At 37.5% G+C, this 15,504-nt stretch overlaps 1 protein-coding gene across 1 annotated transcript; it reads right to left on the reverse strand.

Annotated features, from left to right (window-relative positions):
- Positions 1 to 471: 471 nt before the first annotated feature.
- On the reverse strand, positions 472 to 15,450 carry LOC111325200 (kelch domain-containing protein 2). The gene is made up of 13 exons (XM_088758948.1): positions 15,246 to 15,450; positions 14,090 to 14,181; positions 12,516 to 12,636; positions 10,734 to 10,843; positions 10,067 to 10,169; positions 9,011 to 9,085; positions 8,400 to 8,480; positions 7,577 to 7,635; positions 7,319 to 7,431; positions 5,764 to 5,830; positions 5,105 to 5,207; positions 2,097 to 2,149; positions 472 to 1,361 (listed from the first exon to the last, which is right to left on the reverse strand). Exons 1-13 carry the CDS (start codon positions 15,354 to 15,356, stop codon positions 1,238 to 1,240), a joined length of 1,212 nt encoding a protein of 403 aa, XP_088615074.1. The 5' UTR covers positions 15,357 to 15,450; the 3' UTR covers positions 472 to 1,237.
- Between the last annotated feature and the right edge of the window lie 54 nt (positions 15,451 to 15,504).

Below are 15,504 nucleotides of genomic sequence, written 5' to 3' on the forward strand. Positions count from 1 at the left end.
ATGCCAAGCTGAAACCATGTTTTAATTGGCTTCTTTTAAGTTTTCTCTCCTCTGACTGACTGTTTAGTGTTTTGGTAGCTTAGGTGTCGATGTTATCAATCCAAAATTCAGGGGGACAGAACACGATTCCGGATTGCAATATTTCAAGGGTGTTTTTCTTCGAGTGAGCACGCGTTGCTATTCAGGAAACACCATGCTCCACTGTGATTAGCTAGTATTCAATGGAGACTTTAAGCAATGAATCTGGGAGGGTAACCCGGAAGTGTAATTTGGGAACCACGAATAAGAAAAGAGTTTTAAATACCCAGTTTGATGCTCTGGGCTCTATAACACGATTACTAAACGTGAATTTGATTCTTAGATCTAGGCCGTCAGTTTGACCATTTTCAGGCGTTTCTACTATGTCTTTCGAGATCATGTAATTAAAATGGTGTCTGATTCAGGAAACTCAAAATAAATGTGTAAAATATCTGATATGTATATATATACATTATAGTTTATTGCAATAATTTATCTTTACCGTATTTACACAGGTTATAGTGCTACATTAACCTGGAGAAAATTATTTGCCACATAAACAAACGTACTGTATGACCGAAAAATGTGCTATACCATGCCTGATGGCCCCTGGTACATCACATTCCGTTCTGGCCCACCAGTTGGATTCATTTGAAGATTTTCAGGTTTCTGTTGTTGTTGTTACTCTTTCAGAAGGTTCGCCAGTACTTCACGTTCACGAATGAATCTTACAAATCTTTATATTTAGACTTATTTGGACTTGATCTACGACAGCACATGGCACATTCCAACACTAACGTGCCCATAAGACAACACTACCACCTTGAAATAAACAGGTTACTATTCAAGATGTATGCACCCCAAACTATAAAATCTAACTCTGAATAAACCTGTTAAATCTGCAGGCAAGGAGAAATTCTGATAGTGGCCGTTAGCTTAGCAATTCCTCTCCTGGGCCTACTTGTTCAAAGCTTAGTTAAGATAACCTAGGGTTTCTGTAAACTCTATCTTCCACATTTGGAAGCTTCAAAAGACATTTCAACACAATTCTTTTAATCTACATTTTGATACTTCGATGTTCTAAAAAGAATAGAGAAAATTATCTGAAAAAAAAGGCTTTCAAACCACTGGGCCCAGAATTATAAAATGGGCAACCCAGCATGTGCAATCCCGTGACAGATCTTGCGACTGGAATTCTAGAGATTCTGAGGAATGTTATTTATATTTTTCCGCTGGCCTGCAGTCTCCTGTGCAGAAAGAGTGATGTAAGAAGGTTCTTTGGGAGCGACTTGAGCTGCTTTTGGAGGGTTGAATAACAGTTGACCACTGTATCTGCACACAATCTGAGATGAAAGAAAAAACATTATTCAGTTGCCATTAATATCAATTATAACGTATTGAACACAGTAAGCATCATCTGGTGGGTCGATTTAGTTTTCAAGCAAACGCTCAATCAGGTTATAGAACCTGCATGTAACTAGTGATGTTATAAAAGCAATAGAAAGTATCTTTATCCTGGCTCCATTTAACAATTATTCGCCGAAGGCGAGGTGAATATCGTCGAATAATCCCCGAGACGAAGTCGAGGGGATTATTCGACAATATTCACCGAACCTGAGGCGAATAATTGTTTTAGTATAATTTCAGAGCTGAACAACAGAGACATTTCTAAATCATAACATTTTAGTAACATTTATTAACATTTAATTCTAACATTTTATATAAACCGCGTGGAGCGGTTTATATAGTGTCATATAAGGAACCGCTCGACCAATCAGATTGCTGGAAACTCTTTGCTCAGCTCTGAAATTATACTAAAACATGATAATGATAATGATGATGATAATGAGATGTTGGCAGAACACCTTCGGCTTGTGATTTACCAGCTTTCCTCGTGTTCTCCCAACATCCCGTGTGGCTTTGTCATGCTACAGAGCCCATAAAAATGTGTTCTTTTGCTTAAATATAAATCCAGGTTCCCCGAGGCATCGAAGCTACTGAAACACACAGGTGTTAAGCTACCACCCTCCCCTCCCCCCATGCTGTTTGCATGTAGAAAATGAAAAATGATTTCTTACAAGTTCAGAGGCTGAGGTGTAAACCTAAAGATCAGGACACTGTCACAGTGCTCCTGTAAGAAAAAAGAATACCAAGAAAATATTACTTGTTGCAGTTCACCTGACATCTCTTAAGTAAACTCTTTCCACCCTACGGTTGTTTAAAATACATCACGGTTATTGAGTTTAGTTTACTACGAATCATTCAGAATTACTATCATTATCATAAAATTTTGTTAGACATTTAAGAATAAATATTAGCGAGAAAAACACACAACGTTTCGATGACTCCATGTCATCATTCTCAAGTGAGAAGAGAATAAAAATGAATAGTTAATTTATACCGTACGAAGGTAACAAACGTAAAAAGTTAAAATTTTTTTTTTTTTAATTTAAATAAATAATTGCGCGTGTTGAGTTCATAAATTTAAACTATTAAATAAATAGTTTCGCGCGTATGGAATCCGATTGTTTGTTTAAAGAGGGCTTCATCTTCTTTATGAAAAGCATTTCATGAACTAAACAGTCCAGTTTCCCGGTGCACTTTTTAAGTACGTTGAAATGCTTGGTCAGGTCGCCGATGGTTTGTAGGCCGTGGTCGTTCTTTAGATGTTTGCCGATGGCCGAATTACGGTGCTCATCAATACGTTGATGTAAATTCCGGCTGGTGTACCCGACGTACTCTGCATCGCACAGATCACAGATTTTGCGACTCTTGAACACAGGTTGAAGGGTGTGATCGATTTTGTTGCTTAGATCTGATAATTGCCTTTTCACTGCGTCAGCTGACTTTTGATCTTTAAAAGGCAAAACCACTCGGTGAACAGCATTTTCGTTGATGGATAATTGAGCTTACACTCCAGGGTTTTCCGACCTAACTGAGGTGACAAAGTGAGAGATGGTGGAATTGATGAGGTGGTCGGGATACCTGAGGTTTGTAAACATCATCTTTAGATGATCACATTCAGATTTGAAGGACTCTCATGTGGACGACAGGCGGAATGCACGATTCAACATGGTCTTGAGTAGTGATTTCTTGTACCTTTCATCGACGTGGCTCTGGTGATGAAGCAGTAGGCCTGTGTGTTTGTTGGTTTCCGATAAACACTAGTTTCTAGTTTACAGCCTTTCTTGAGCACTTCCATACCGACAAAAGGTAACTTGTTTCCAGATGCTAGCTCCATGGTGAAGTGTATGGACGGATGGCAGTTATTTAGCGTTGATAATAAATCTTCTGCCGCTGATACACTTGTGACAATAGCAAAAGTGTCATCCACTTACCTTCTGTAAAATTCAGGGAACTTGTTGTCTTGATCTAGTTTCTCTTCGATAGAACAGAGAAATACGTTTGCCATAAGTGGGCCCAATGGAGAACCCATGGCCACACCGTCGAACTGCTCGTAAAGATTGCCATCAAATTGGAATAGTTGATTCATAGTTGCAACTTCTAGAAGTTGAACCAGTTCAGGCTTTGTAATGCTGAGGTCGTGTGTAGCATTAAACCAGTTGTCAGCGAACGCCTTCTCAGCGATGATTTCGATCGTTTCTTGAAGCGGCACATTAGTGAATAGTGACGTGACGTCATAGGATACCAGAATGTCATTCTCGTCGATGACTAGGTTTTGAATCTCATCGGCGAAGGAGAAGGTATCTGATATTGTGTAGCGATTGCTTGACAGGGGCTTCACTTTGCCATCAAGCCACATGGCGAGGGCATAGTTGTAAGTGCCGGTGGCAGATAGGATAGGTCTCATCGATAGATTCTCTTTGTGTGTCTTAGGGAGTCCATAAAGATGGGCAAGGCGTGAGCCAGCCTGGCAAACACAGTCGGCAATCTGCTTTGGTAAGATCCTCCGTACAACAGATGCAAGGTGCTTTTCCTTCTCCAATAGAGGGTGGTAATGCTTTACTGGGCGGCCTCTCGTTTTTGGTCTCTGCAGGCTGACAGGTGTGAACTTCGATGTATCATTGATAGATGCCTGGCTCAGCAGGTTAATATAATCAGATTTGCTCATGATGACTACACCAGTACCTTTATCTGGCTTCGTGACGACAATGTTGTCAAGTCGTTTCAACTGCTTTATAGCCCTTTGAAGTGGTTTTGGCGGCTTCGGTGATTTGCACTCGATGTAATTAAGTGCAATAGAACGGAGGGTTGCGGCATTTAACTCTTTCTTGTCATCAGCAAGTGTCCGCTCCAGTTTTCAGTAGAGTTTTTTTCCAGCTCTCATTCTTCCAAAAGCATGTTCTCTCCCGAGGTTTAAAGTTCTCCCTTCCACAACGCATATCTGCCATCGAGATAAAAGAACGACTACGGCCAACAAACCATCGGCGACCTGACCAAGCATTTCAACGTACTTAAAAAGTGCACCGGGAAACTGGACTGTTTAGTTCATGAAATGCTTTTCATAAAGAAGATGAAGCCCTCTTTGAACAAACAATCGGATTCCATACGCGCGAAACTATTTATTTAATAGTTTAAATTTATGAACTCAACACGCGCAATTATTTATTTAAATTTAAAAAAAAAAATTTACTTTTTACGTTTGTCACCTTCGTACGGTATAAATTAACTATTCATTTTTATTCTCTCCTCACTTGAGAATGATGACATGGAGTCATCGAAACGTTGTGTGTTTTTCTCGCTAATATTTATTCTTAAATGTCTAACATTATTGTAAACCTCTTTAAATGTAATTATTATGAACAATGTTGCTAGCCAAGTTGAAGGGTTATGTTGGTTGTCGCATTTGCCGCACCTTAACAATGAACTAATTTCCAGGATCTATCCTGTAAGCTTAAGACTGCGTCAAGGACTTACTTATTTCGTGTTCATCTTACCTGAAGTACTGTCTTTAGAATATAATACATAGAGTATGAAAATAAACTAAATCCAGCTATCCTGAAATCACACCTAGCTAATAACACATACATAATAATGCTACATTTAATATCATTAATGAACACTTTGGATACCACGACTAGATAATGAGCTCTAAGGCATGAGTGTAAAATTATTTATTGCTCACCGGTTCAGCACCTAACACTGAAGTGGCACAGCCACCAAAAATTAGAACCTCTCCAGGAGAGAGTGTGCAGCAAGCTGTATGCCACATTCGAGTCATGGGTTTACTGAAATCAAAGGCAGAAAGTGTCATTCTTTGAAGAATCCTCAGTGACATCAGACAACTAAGAAAAGTTATAACAACAACAACAACAACAACAACAACAATTAATCACTTATAGAGCGCTATTTACAATGACAGATCAACAGCGCTTTACAATCAATCCTAACCCGCCCATCCCACCCTAGGGGAGGACATCCATCACACAGTTATCTCGTGCGTGGGAAATTAACGTCTCCTACCCATAACCATGTAGGAGACGGGACCTCCATTTATTCGTCCCTATCCGAGAAGACTAGAATATCTAACCATTTCTTGATGTTATAGGAAGGTAGCATATTCTTCTCAATTACTTTAAGATCTTGAGTGTTGGTCCGGCCGGGGCTCGAACCCTCGACCTCCCGCACAACAGTCCAGCGCTCTATCCATTGAGCTAACCGGGAGGCGGTCGTTATACCTGGGAGTTATACCTGGGAATTAACTTCTAATTTCGTTTCTTTACTTATTCATTGTACTCAAGAATGTTCCCGGTAACTTGATTTCACTTTTTTCATTACAAGTACCTTTGCAATGAAGGGATGCCCAGTTGAAACCAGATCATTGTTGAGGTATCCAGAATATAAGCATCCCCTGAAAACAGCAATGTTGCCGGAAAAGCAATTCTTTTATTCTGTATCTACGATAATTTTCAATGTTTTCCTTAGAAATTGTACCATAACCATATAAAAAAAATGCGGAAGATCCATTGGCCTCATGGTGAGTGCATTGGACTCTTGGTTGAGAGCAGGGCTTTGACTAGTACCCCACAAGCCACAGACTAGTAGAAATTCAGTTTTGGCTAGTGGTTTCGATTTCCACTAGCCAGTTTGGCTAGTAAACAAACTGAAATTGTTCTAACATCTAGGTAGTCACTAGCCACTTGACTAGTAAGTTGAAAAGTTAAGTGTCGAGCCCTGTTGAGAGATCTGGGTTTGAGACCAGGCCAGGCCCCTGAGTTGAGCAAAACACTTTTCTTTCACCGTGCTTCTTGAGTTCAGCTTTTTTATTTGATAATTTGGATATATCAACAAAGTTGAAATGGTAAATTGGCCACCGTAACGATTACAAAAGCTGATGTTTCGAGCGTTAGCCCTTCATCGGAGTGAATAGAGGAATTGTGGGTTGTGTATGCTTTTAAAGGTAGAAATGGAGCTACGTTATTTGTGGGAACATGGCAACGAGAAAAACACGAATAAATTAGTGGAATGAAAAGCGTTCGTTGATCCCTGTGGGGATCAACTTTGAATGGGTGGGAATGCTTTTCATTCCACTAATTTATTCATGTTTTTCTCATTGCCATGTTCCCACCAATAACGTAGCTCCATTTTCTACCTTTAAAAGCACACACAACCCACAATTCCTCTATTCGCTCCGATGAAGGGCTAAAACTTGAAACGTCAGCTTTTGTAATCGTTACGGTGGCCAATTTACCATTTCAACTTTGTTGATATATCCAAATTATTTCGTTACCCCCACCGACGCAGCCCCAAACAGTTTCTTTAGAAACTATCAGCCTTTATTCTTTTTTTATTAGATAGTCAATATGTAAGTTCCATCTTTCTTGGAACTTACATATCGACTATTCACTAAAAAAGCTGAACTCTAGAACATGCCTTCTTAAGAGAGCTAAAGTCTATTTAACTATTGAATGCAGAAAAATGTTATTTAAAATTATGTTAGAATGTTAATGTTTTGTTTTTTTGTTGAGGGCCATTATATAAACTACCAAGCTTTGGGTAATAATGTATTTCACCCTTGATAAATAAAGTATTTGTTTGTTTGTTTGTTTGCTTCTCTCCAACCAGGTGTATAAATGGGTACAAGCAAATTTTCAGGAGAGCCTGATGAAACACCATGGGAGGGGCAGGGGGGAACCTTGTGATGGACTGGCATTCCATCCAGAGGGGAAAGTAGAACTCCTAGTTTCTTCATAAAAACCAGCTCAATTTGCCAGTTTGTAGAGTTTTCTTTTGTATAGATCGTGCTTGTCCTATCTGGATGAGGGTGGCCTAAAATCAACCAAACATCCAAACATCAATGCTCTTTGGTGCAGAAATTTGAAGTTCTTTGAAGTCTTACCTAACGCTTCTGCTTGATTATTGAAGCCTCCGTAAAGAAATAAATGTTTGTCACTGACAGTAGAGAGTGAATGCCATGTTCTTCCGTCTGGCACATTACCTGTTGTTGGAATACTAATTAAATCATTAATAATTAAAGTGTCATTATAAAGAAATTTATGATCATACATCTGGCAAAAAGCAATGAATTATAATTGAGTAATAAATATAATTAGCAAAGACAGCCAATAAAAAAAATTATGAGTTAAGTTGTATTCACCTGCCACTCCACTCCATGGTGTCCATGTCAAAGGCATGCAAATCATTACGCCGTTGTTCCTACCAATTAAAATCAACAAAACACATGGGCCACGTGATTTTTTCTCAAATAGTTGGTAATAGGCCATTCTCCAGTTTTGTACTTGGTTGCCAAGCCTTTGATTTGGAGTGAGGCTGAAGGTGACCTTGTTGTGATATAGACCAGTATGATAACAAAGTAGTTTACGTTTATAATGCAGCAACACATGTATCATAACAAGGTCACCCTTAGCCGCACTACTATTCAAAGACTTAGGAAACAAGCACGCAATAGAGTAAAATGGACAATTCTTGACCTTGTTTGGTCCTTGTTTGAAGGGCAATTTGTCTAACAATGCAGAGAGACCAAAGAGCTATTAGATTTAACAGCATTATCTCTCCACCCTTACAGTTTTAATTTGGTGTTTAGGGAGGTTGTGGTCCAAATGCTGTAACCCTTTTTAACTCCCATGAGTGACCAAGACAGAATTTCTCCTTACAATATCAAGACAAGTGTTAAGAAAATAGAAATTTTAAATCAGGGGATTTTTAGTTGATCCCACACCAAATTCTCCAAACCAACATCCTACGAATTGTATAGCAGACAGTAAGGAGAGTCAGTAAACTGAGATCTGGGAGTGAGAGAGTTAAGACTATCAGCACTGTTAGCAACAACTATTAAGAAAATCATATTTTTCCTGCATGTGGAGATAAGACAAGAAAGTATATCTTTTAGTTTATAATTTTACTTGATAAGCTGTAAGATAAACATAGGAAGTATGACAGCTTATGTCAAACTACAATACCATGTATCTTCCTCCAAAGATATAAGCAATGTTTCCAAGTTTAGCTGCAGCCTGTGCTGCTCTCGGTGTGGGAGCTCTCCCCTACAGAGAAAAATAGTATCATTAGGAATAATGTAGCTGAGAAAAATAAAAAGTTCTACACAAGTTGAGGGTATTTTATAACATCATAAATTTTAGTTTGTATCTGACTCACCAGTTGTATTCAGTTTTTGTCAACAAAGTTACACATTCAATATTCATGGAAAAATTATGTTATGCCACAGATTTTCCAAGTCCATTGTTCAAATTTTTCTCTATTTCTGAGCCATTCTGAATCAATCTAATCTCTTTACTGCTTATTGAGCCTGGCTAGAAAATTATTACTGCCAGAGAGAGGTTTGTTTTCTTCTTTGAAAAAACCACCAATGAAAATAAAAACACCAAGGAATGAACAAAAAAATGAGTCAGCCAAAGCTTCCTTACATGTCTTGATCTGAACAATTAATGCTATGACAATGAAGCATTTTTCTTGATACTGTTATAATTGTAAATGCACATTCTGTCTACTGTAGCAAAACTGACATGATTGAATATTCAACCAACAGTACTAAACATGCTCCATTTTAACCCACCTTTGTTTGTGGTTGGCTCCATGTCAAATGTTCTGTATCCAGAACAAACATGTGACTGTTCCATCCTCTGTTGTCCTAGTGAATCAAAATAAAAAGAAGGTGGAGATCAGTTTTTTTTTTTGCGCTTTTCGCCAAGGATACCACAGAAAACATAAAAAATTTGAAATGATACAGGTTTTAGTTCACTGGACATGCCATACAGTCTTTCATGTGTTGCAGTTCCAAAGAGTGACCTAACTCTTCACAAATTGTCACAAAATGTGCTAGAAATTTGAAAATGGATGGTGTCATTTAGAAAGACAACTCAGTAACAAAGTTGTACATACATCCGTATGTATAAAAAAAGTGTGGTTCTAAAACATCTGCCGTTGTAACAGTCACATTAAGTCATAATTAAATAAATTTAATGTTCTTTTCGCATAGCACCTTATTGCTCAAACAGATCACCAAGAGAGGGAAAAAAGCAGAGTCAGACTAGAACATGTAATCAGGGAGTGGCCTGAGGTTCCTGAGAAAAATCTTGTTTGGCAGCAACTATTTTGGAATTTTAGCAATTAATTTGAAGATCTTCACAAGGTCAGGTCACAAGGCAAGGAATCTCAAAACATAATGCCTGACATAACTTTCATAATTACATGACTTGGTAATGGTAGTGGTAAAGATAGGGAAAACAATCATGGACTAGTTTCTGGCAGGAGTAATCCTTCACCTTTGACATAAGTTTGTAGAGGCACAGTGGCCTAATGGTTAAGTGCACTCGACTCAAGATTGGGTGGTCTGGGTTCAAGCCCTGGCAGGGGACATTGTGTTGGACAAGACACTTTTACTCTCACAGTGCCCCTATTCACCCAGGAGAATAAAATGGGTACCAGCAAATTTAATGCTAGGGGTAACCCTGCAATGGACTAGCAATATTCCATCCAGGGGGGAGTAGAAATACTCCTAGTTGCTTCATGCTACGGAAACTGGAGTTAACTAAGCGCTGGCCCAACTGACCCTGCTCGTTAAAGCAGGCTTTACCTTTGACATAAGTTTGACATTTGTCTATAAACTTACCGTAAATTGCTCCTCAACACTGGCATTAAATGTGAAAAATCCACACGACTCATCCACTTTATCAGGATCAGGAGATATTCCATATCCTCCAAAGTACACTATTCTGTACACATAACAAAAGAGAAATATTGTATCATCTGGCAAATTATTTTTATGGTTTCAACCCTCTCCTTTTCACAATTTATTATAACAACTTTACACAGTTTGAATATCTGACGTCAAATGCAGCTCAGCACATGAAAGAAGTGTAAGAGTCACGCAAGGCTATAATGCTGAAAGCAACTCTTGCTTCTTGAGTGCTTAGCAAACCTCCCAAGTGCATCCATAACTAAATATAGTGTATGCTGTGGTGTTTACCATTTGTGTTATAACATAACATTGATGCATTGTAGCAAAAAACTTGCTCTTTTATTTCACACTGAAATCTTAATATGTGACCAGAAAAAACAAGTGCGCAGAAACTAGTCTTTGCATTTGCTCACATTAGGATATTCTGTATGGTAACTGGAGAATTCTCCAAGGCCAAATGAATACCTTGAGTTTAAATTTGAGGATAACTGAAATTAAACTGATAATTATGACAAGAACCACAAAGGAGAGCTGGTAAAATCATTATTTTCAGCCACAATTTTATAGAAGCAAACAAATATAACATTATGTGACTTACAAATCATTGTGCGTCCAACAACACAGCTTGTCCCTGTCTGAAGGGGGATTGCCTTGAATCCTTTCTGTCAGATTTTGCCACACAAATGTGTTCAAACCTAAAACAAAAACCTATCGAAGAAAATACACAAACAAGAAACATTGTAGAGTATGAGGGTCCAGAGAGTCAGTCCCACGGTTTTAAACAGAAAGCATTGGTAAACTATAACTCAGCTTTTACAAAACAGACAAGGTTTCAAATCAAGTTTTTAACCCTTTGATACTCTGAAGTGATAAACAAGTAACTTTTCCCTATAATATCCATACGTTAACAAATATGTTATGAGAATTATACTCAAACTAATCACTGGTAGATGTCTTTATCAGACACCAAATTCTCCTATGGTATTACTAATTCACATGAAGATGTGTTACGGCTAGAAAGGAGAATGATCTAATTAACAATTATTCCACGAGCGCGCGTTGGTTATGAGATGATAGATAGCCAACGAGGTGCGTAGCACTGAGTTGGCTATAATCATCTCATATCCAACAAGTGCGAGTGGAATAATTGTTTTATTAAAAACATTAAATTAAATTATTAAATTTTCTTAAATGTTATTAAATTTTTAGCTCCCTTTTAATTTTAAGCTGAAACGTACACTTGCCATATTTGTAGATTATGGTATATTGGCTGATATACCATAATGGCTAAGCCAATAAAAAGTCTTGAATTGCATTATCCAATGATCTAGTGTTTAATAATATCAATTATTAAAAACTGGATCATTGGATAATGCAATTCAAGACTTTTTATTGGCTTAGCCATTATGGTATATCAGCCAATATACCATAATCTACAAATATGGTAAGCGTACGCCTCAGCTTAAAATCAAAAGGGAGCTAAAAAATCCAGTTTCTTCTTACAAAATAATAATTTCTTGGGGGCGTTTTTAATAAAACAATTATTCCACTCGCGCTTGTTGGATATGAGATGATTATAGCCAACTCGGCGCTACGCGCCTCGTTGGCTATCTATCATCTCATATCCAACGCGCACTCGTAGAATAATTGTTAAATATTCAAATATTAGGTTGGAGTGAAAGGGTTAATGTAGATGCCATCTGAATACTAAAGATTTCATAACAAACAATTATTCACTAAAGTGGAGGTGTATGCATTCTACCACTTTCACTGAAACTAAGGTGAATAATTGTTTCAGTGTATACCACACAAATACAAAAAACAAGTTTATTTCTTTCAATATTAATAACAAAAAATTATTGGAAATTAAACTCTTGAAGTGCAATTGCATCTCTTCAGCTGCTCAGAGGTTAACAGTTAACTTTCTATTCATGACCCAATCAGTGTGAACAAAAAGAGGATATTACATGGCCGTGCGGGGATACGAATTTTATCTTCGAGTGCTGAAAGTATCTCTCACAGGTGAGCTGCGCTCACTCGTGAGAGATACTTTCAGCACTTGAAGATAAAATTCGTATCCCCAAGCAGCCATGTAATGTTCTGTTTATTATATAGATACTGATGAAATTTCCACATAAAATACAACATTTTTTTATTCATTTTTGAAACAGCAATTGGGTAATTATGTTGGTAACCATGGCCACACCAATATCCTCACACGTGAAAGATAAAATTAGTATCTTCACTGCGCACGGTGAAGATATGATTTTTTAGTAAAAGGAGAAATTCTGGTATTTCATCAGTATCTATATAATAAAAAGCACTATTCATCTGAGAGGCATGTATGAGTGGCAAATATTTTGTTGCCAAAAAGACTCACGGTAGAGGAAGGTCCTTCATCATGATGCCCAGCAAATATATACATATATTTGCCACCAATTACACAGGCTGTTGATCCTGACATGGGCGGGGGGATGTCTCCGCTTGTTTCAACATGTTTCCTAAAACACAATTATTTAAAGATAAAAACCAGTTGCTCTGAAGGTGTAACTAGCTTTTTAATTCTTATCCACCTAGTGCCAGTATGCACGGCTAGATATCGCACAAATGTCCAAGTTTCCCAAGCAAGAACAAGTTAATTCAAATGAAGTCAATTACTGCTTCCTTGACCCTTTGATACCTGAGAGTAACTAGCATGTAATTTCTCCTTACAATATCACCCCTGGTTCAAAAATTAAGGTCACAAGAATAAATTAACCCTTTCACTCCCAAGATTTCATTAACCCCTTCCCTACCACACTGTTCCGCAGCCAGACACCTCCTCCAACAGGCAGCCATATTGAATTTTTAATGAGATTCTAAATTTGTTTTTAAAATAGAAACTTCTCATTGAAATTATTAAATGTTCACCTATATTAAGCATTTTAAATGGTTTTAAGAATTACAAACCAAGAAAAACTGATTTTAGCTCATCCCCCTCAATCGCTAGCAGCCATCTTGGATTTTAACAGGATTATTGTTTTGGTTACATAAGTACCTCTAATCTTGAAAAATAGCATTTACCCTTGTTAATTCATGAAAAGAATAAAGTCCATTATAAATGTTCAGTCTCATTCATTCATTCATCTGGTCCTCTATAACATAATAATTATATATAGTGCCAGACCTTTCTCAACAACCAGGGATAATTTATTAAAGGCATTGCGAACAACCGGGCTCTTGCTAATGTTTTTTATTCGAGGATGTATATATACGTCCTCGGTCATTGAGTGACAAAAACATAGGACATATATATACGTCCTTGGTAGGGAAGGGGTTAATAATTCTCTATACTGTCTGCCATACAGTTCTTATGATATTAGTTCTGAGAATGTGGTATTGGATCAACTACCAATCCCCTAGTTTATATTTAACAATTATTCGTCAGAGGCGAGGTGAATATTGTCGAATAATCCCCGAGACGAAGTCGAGGGGATTATTCAACAACAATCACCGAACCTGAGGTGAATAATTGTTTTAGTATAATTTCAGAGCTGAACAACAGAGAAATTTCTAAAATCATAATATTTTAGTAACATTTATTAACATTTTATTTTATCATTTTATATAAACCGCATGGAGCAGTTTACATAGCGTCATATAAGGAACCGCTCGACCAATCAGATTGCTGGAAACTCTTTGCTCAGCTCTGAAATTATGCTAAATTTCTATATTCTCATCACTTGTCTGTTTGAAATTGTCTTGATACTGTAGCGAGAAATTCCGTATTGGTCACTCATGGGAGTCTAAGGGTTAAGGAAATGATCACTAATTTAAAAAGCTCTGAATTGTTAAACAAATTCTCTTTTTATCAGCACCTTAGGAAATGTATAGAGAATGGTATGGAGAATATGCATACTACCGGTAATATGTCAGGAAGAAAAGAGTTAAAGACTACTCATCATGCATCCTCACCAAGTAGAAGTCTCGATGCAGTATAACCAAACTTCATTACTTGGATGATACCTGTCTCCAAGAAACTGAAAACCAGGAAGCTGCTCTTCACCCTATGTATTATAAAATAAAAATTACCTATCTCAAAAAAAGAGTGATAAAAAATTATTTAATACATTTTTTTTAGTTTTTAGCTCTGAATATTGCATTTCTAGTGTTCTTATACTAACACTGAATTGAAATATGGTGTCCAATTTGAATTGCTATTGTTCTGGACCATGTCAAGATGAGGCTAGTAAGTCCAGAACAAAAGTGATTCAAATTGGACACCATATATTGATTTCTCGTACTGCTTCACTCCAATCCAGTGATCAGCTCATATTCCAAGTCACCTCATCTGGAAATGCAATGCACCAATTGTTACAGAGCTGGGAAAAGCTCCAAACATCCAAATGTTCAGGATTTAGTGAAAATTAATAAAACAATTATTTCATTTGCATTTGTTGGATATGAGATTGGTTATAGCTAACTCAGCGCCACGTGCCTAATTGGCTAGTTACCATTTCATATCCGATGCACACTCGAGGAATCATGATTGTTCAATATTTTGTAAGAGGAATCAGTGATCTCATACAATATGGACCTTTATTCTGATTGACTGCCCTATCAGTTTAGTGTTCATTTCAAGACAGTGGATGAACAAATGATCAGTTCTCATTTGGATTTCGTGATTTACCCAGGCCGGAACTGGTTTTTACCTTTGATTAAACTTGCACTTCCTCTTAAATCAATCAAATGGAAAACCAAAGCCAATTATGATTCTATCAGCTAATTTGATACTGTAAATTGGCCACAGTAGGGAGATTAATTTTATTAGACCACCACCCCCCCCCACCCACCCACACACACACACACACACACACACACACACACACACACACACACACACACACACACAAACACACACACACAAACACACACACACAACCCACAGTTTCCTTAGAAAGTTACCCCCTCCCTCCAAAACCAATCATGACATGGTACTGAATTTCTCTCATTGGTCTTCCATAATTTTTTCTTCTGATCTGTTTGGTAACTAAAATTTCTTTTATCTAATAAACCCAAGGCGAAAAAGTGAGATCAATGGAGTTGTTAATTAATTTCAAAGTTCACTTACGTTGCAATAGCCACCCCACACTACCAAGTAGCCATCGTAATGTACCGCCACATGACCACTTCTTTCTCTTGGCTTCACCGTACCATTTATGGACGGAAACACAAATGTCATGTTCAGTTATTTAGGACAAAAACAAGGAATCGCAACATTTGAAAATATATGCATGTCTTCTTTCGGGTTGATAACAGAGCACGACTGCAGTGAGCTGTGGGAAAGCTGTTATATTTACCACGTGACTTTTACTGCTTGATTTTATTGG

This window comes from Stylophora pistillata, chromosome 1 (genome assembly GCF_964205215.1).
Source record: "Stylophora pistillata chromosome 1, jaStyPist1.2, whole genome shotgun sequence".
Lineage (NCBI taxonomy): Eukaryota > Metazoa > Cnidaria > Anthozoa > Scleractinia > Pocilloporidae > Stylophora > Stylophora pistillata.

Bases quoted from the DNA above. Each gene is read 5' to 3' on its own strand.
- LOC111325200 (XM_088758948.1), bottom strand. From the start codon at position 15,356: ATGACATTTGTGTTTCCGTCCATAAATGGTACGGTGAAGCCAAGAGAA. The intron at 5,831-7,318 runs GTAAGACTTCAA...TGCTGTTTTCAG, and splicing joins TAATCAAGCAGAAGCGTTAG to GGGATGCTTATATTCTGGAT. The intron at 5,208-5,763 runs GTACTTGTAATG...CTTTGATTTCAG, and splicing joins GGCATCCCTTCATTGCAAAG to TAAACCCATGACTCGAATGT.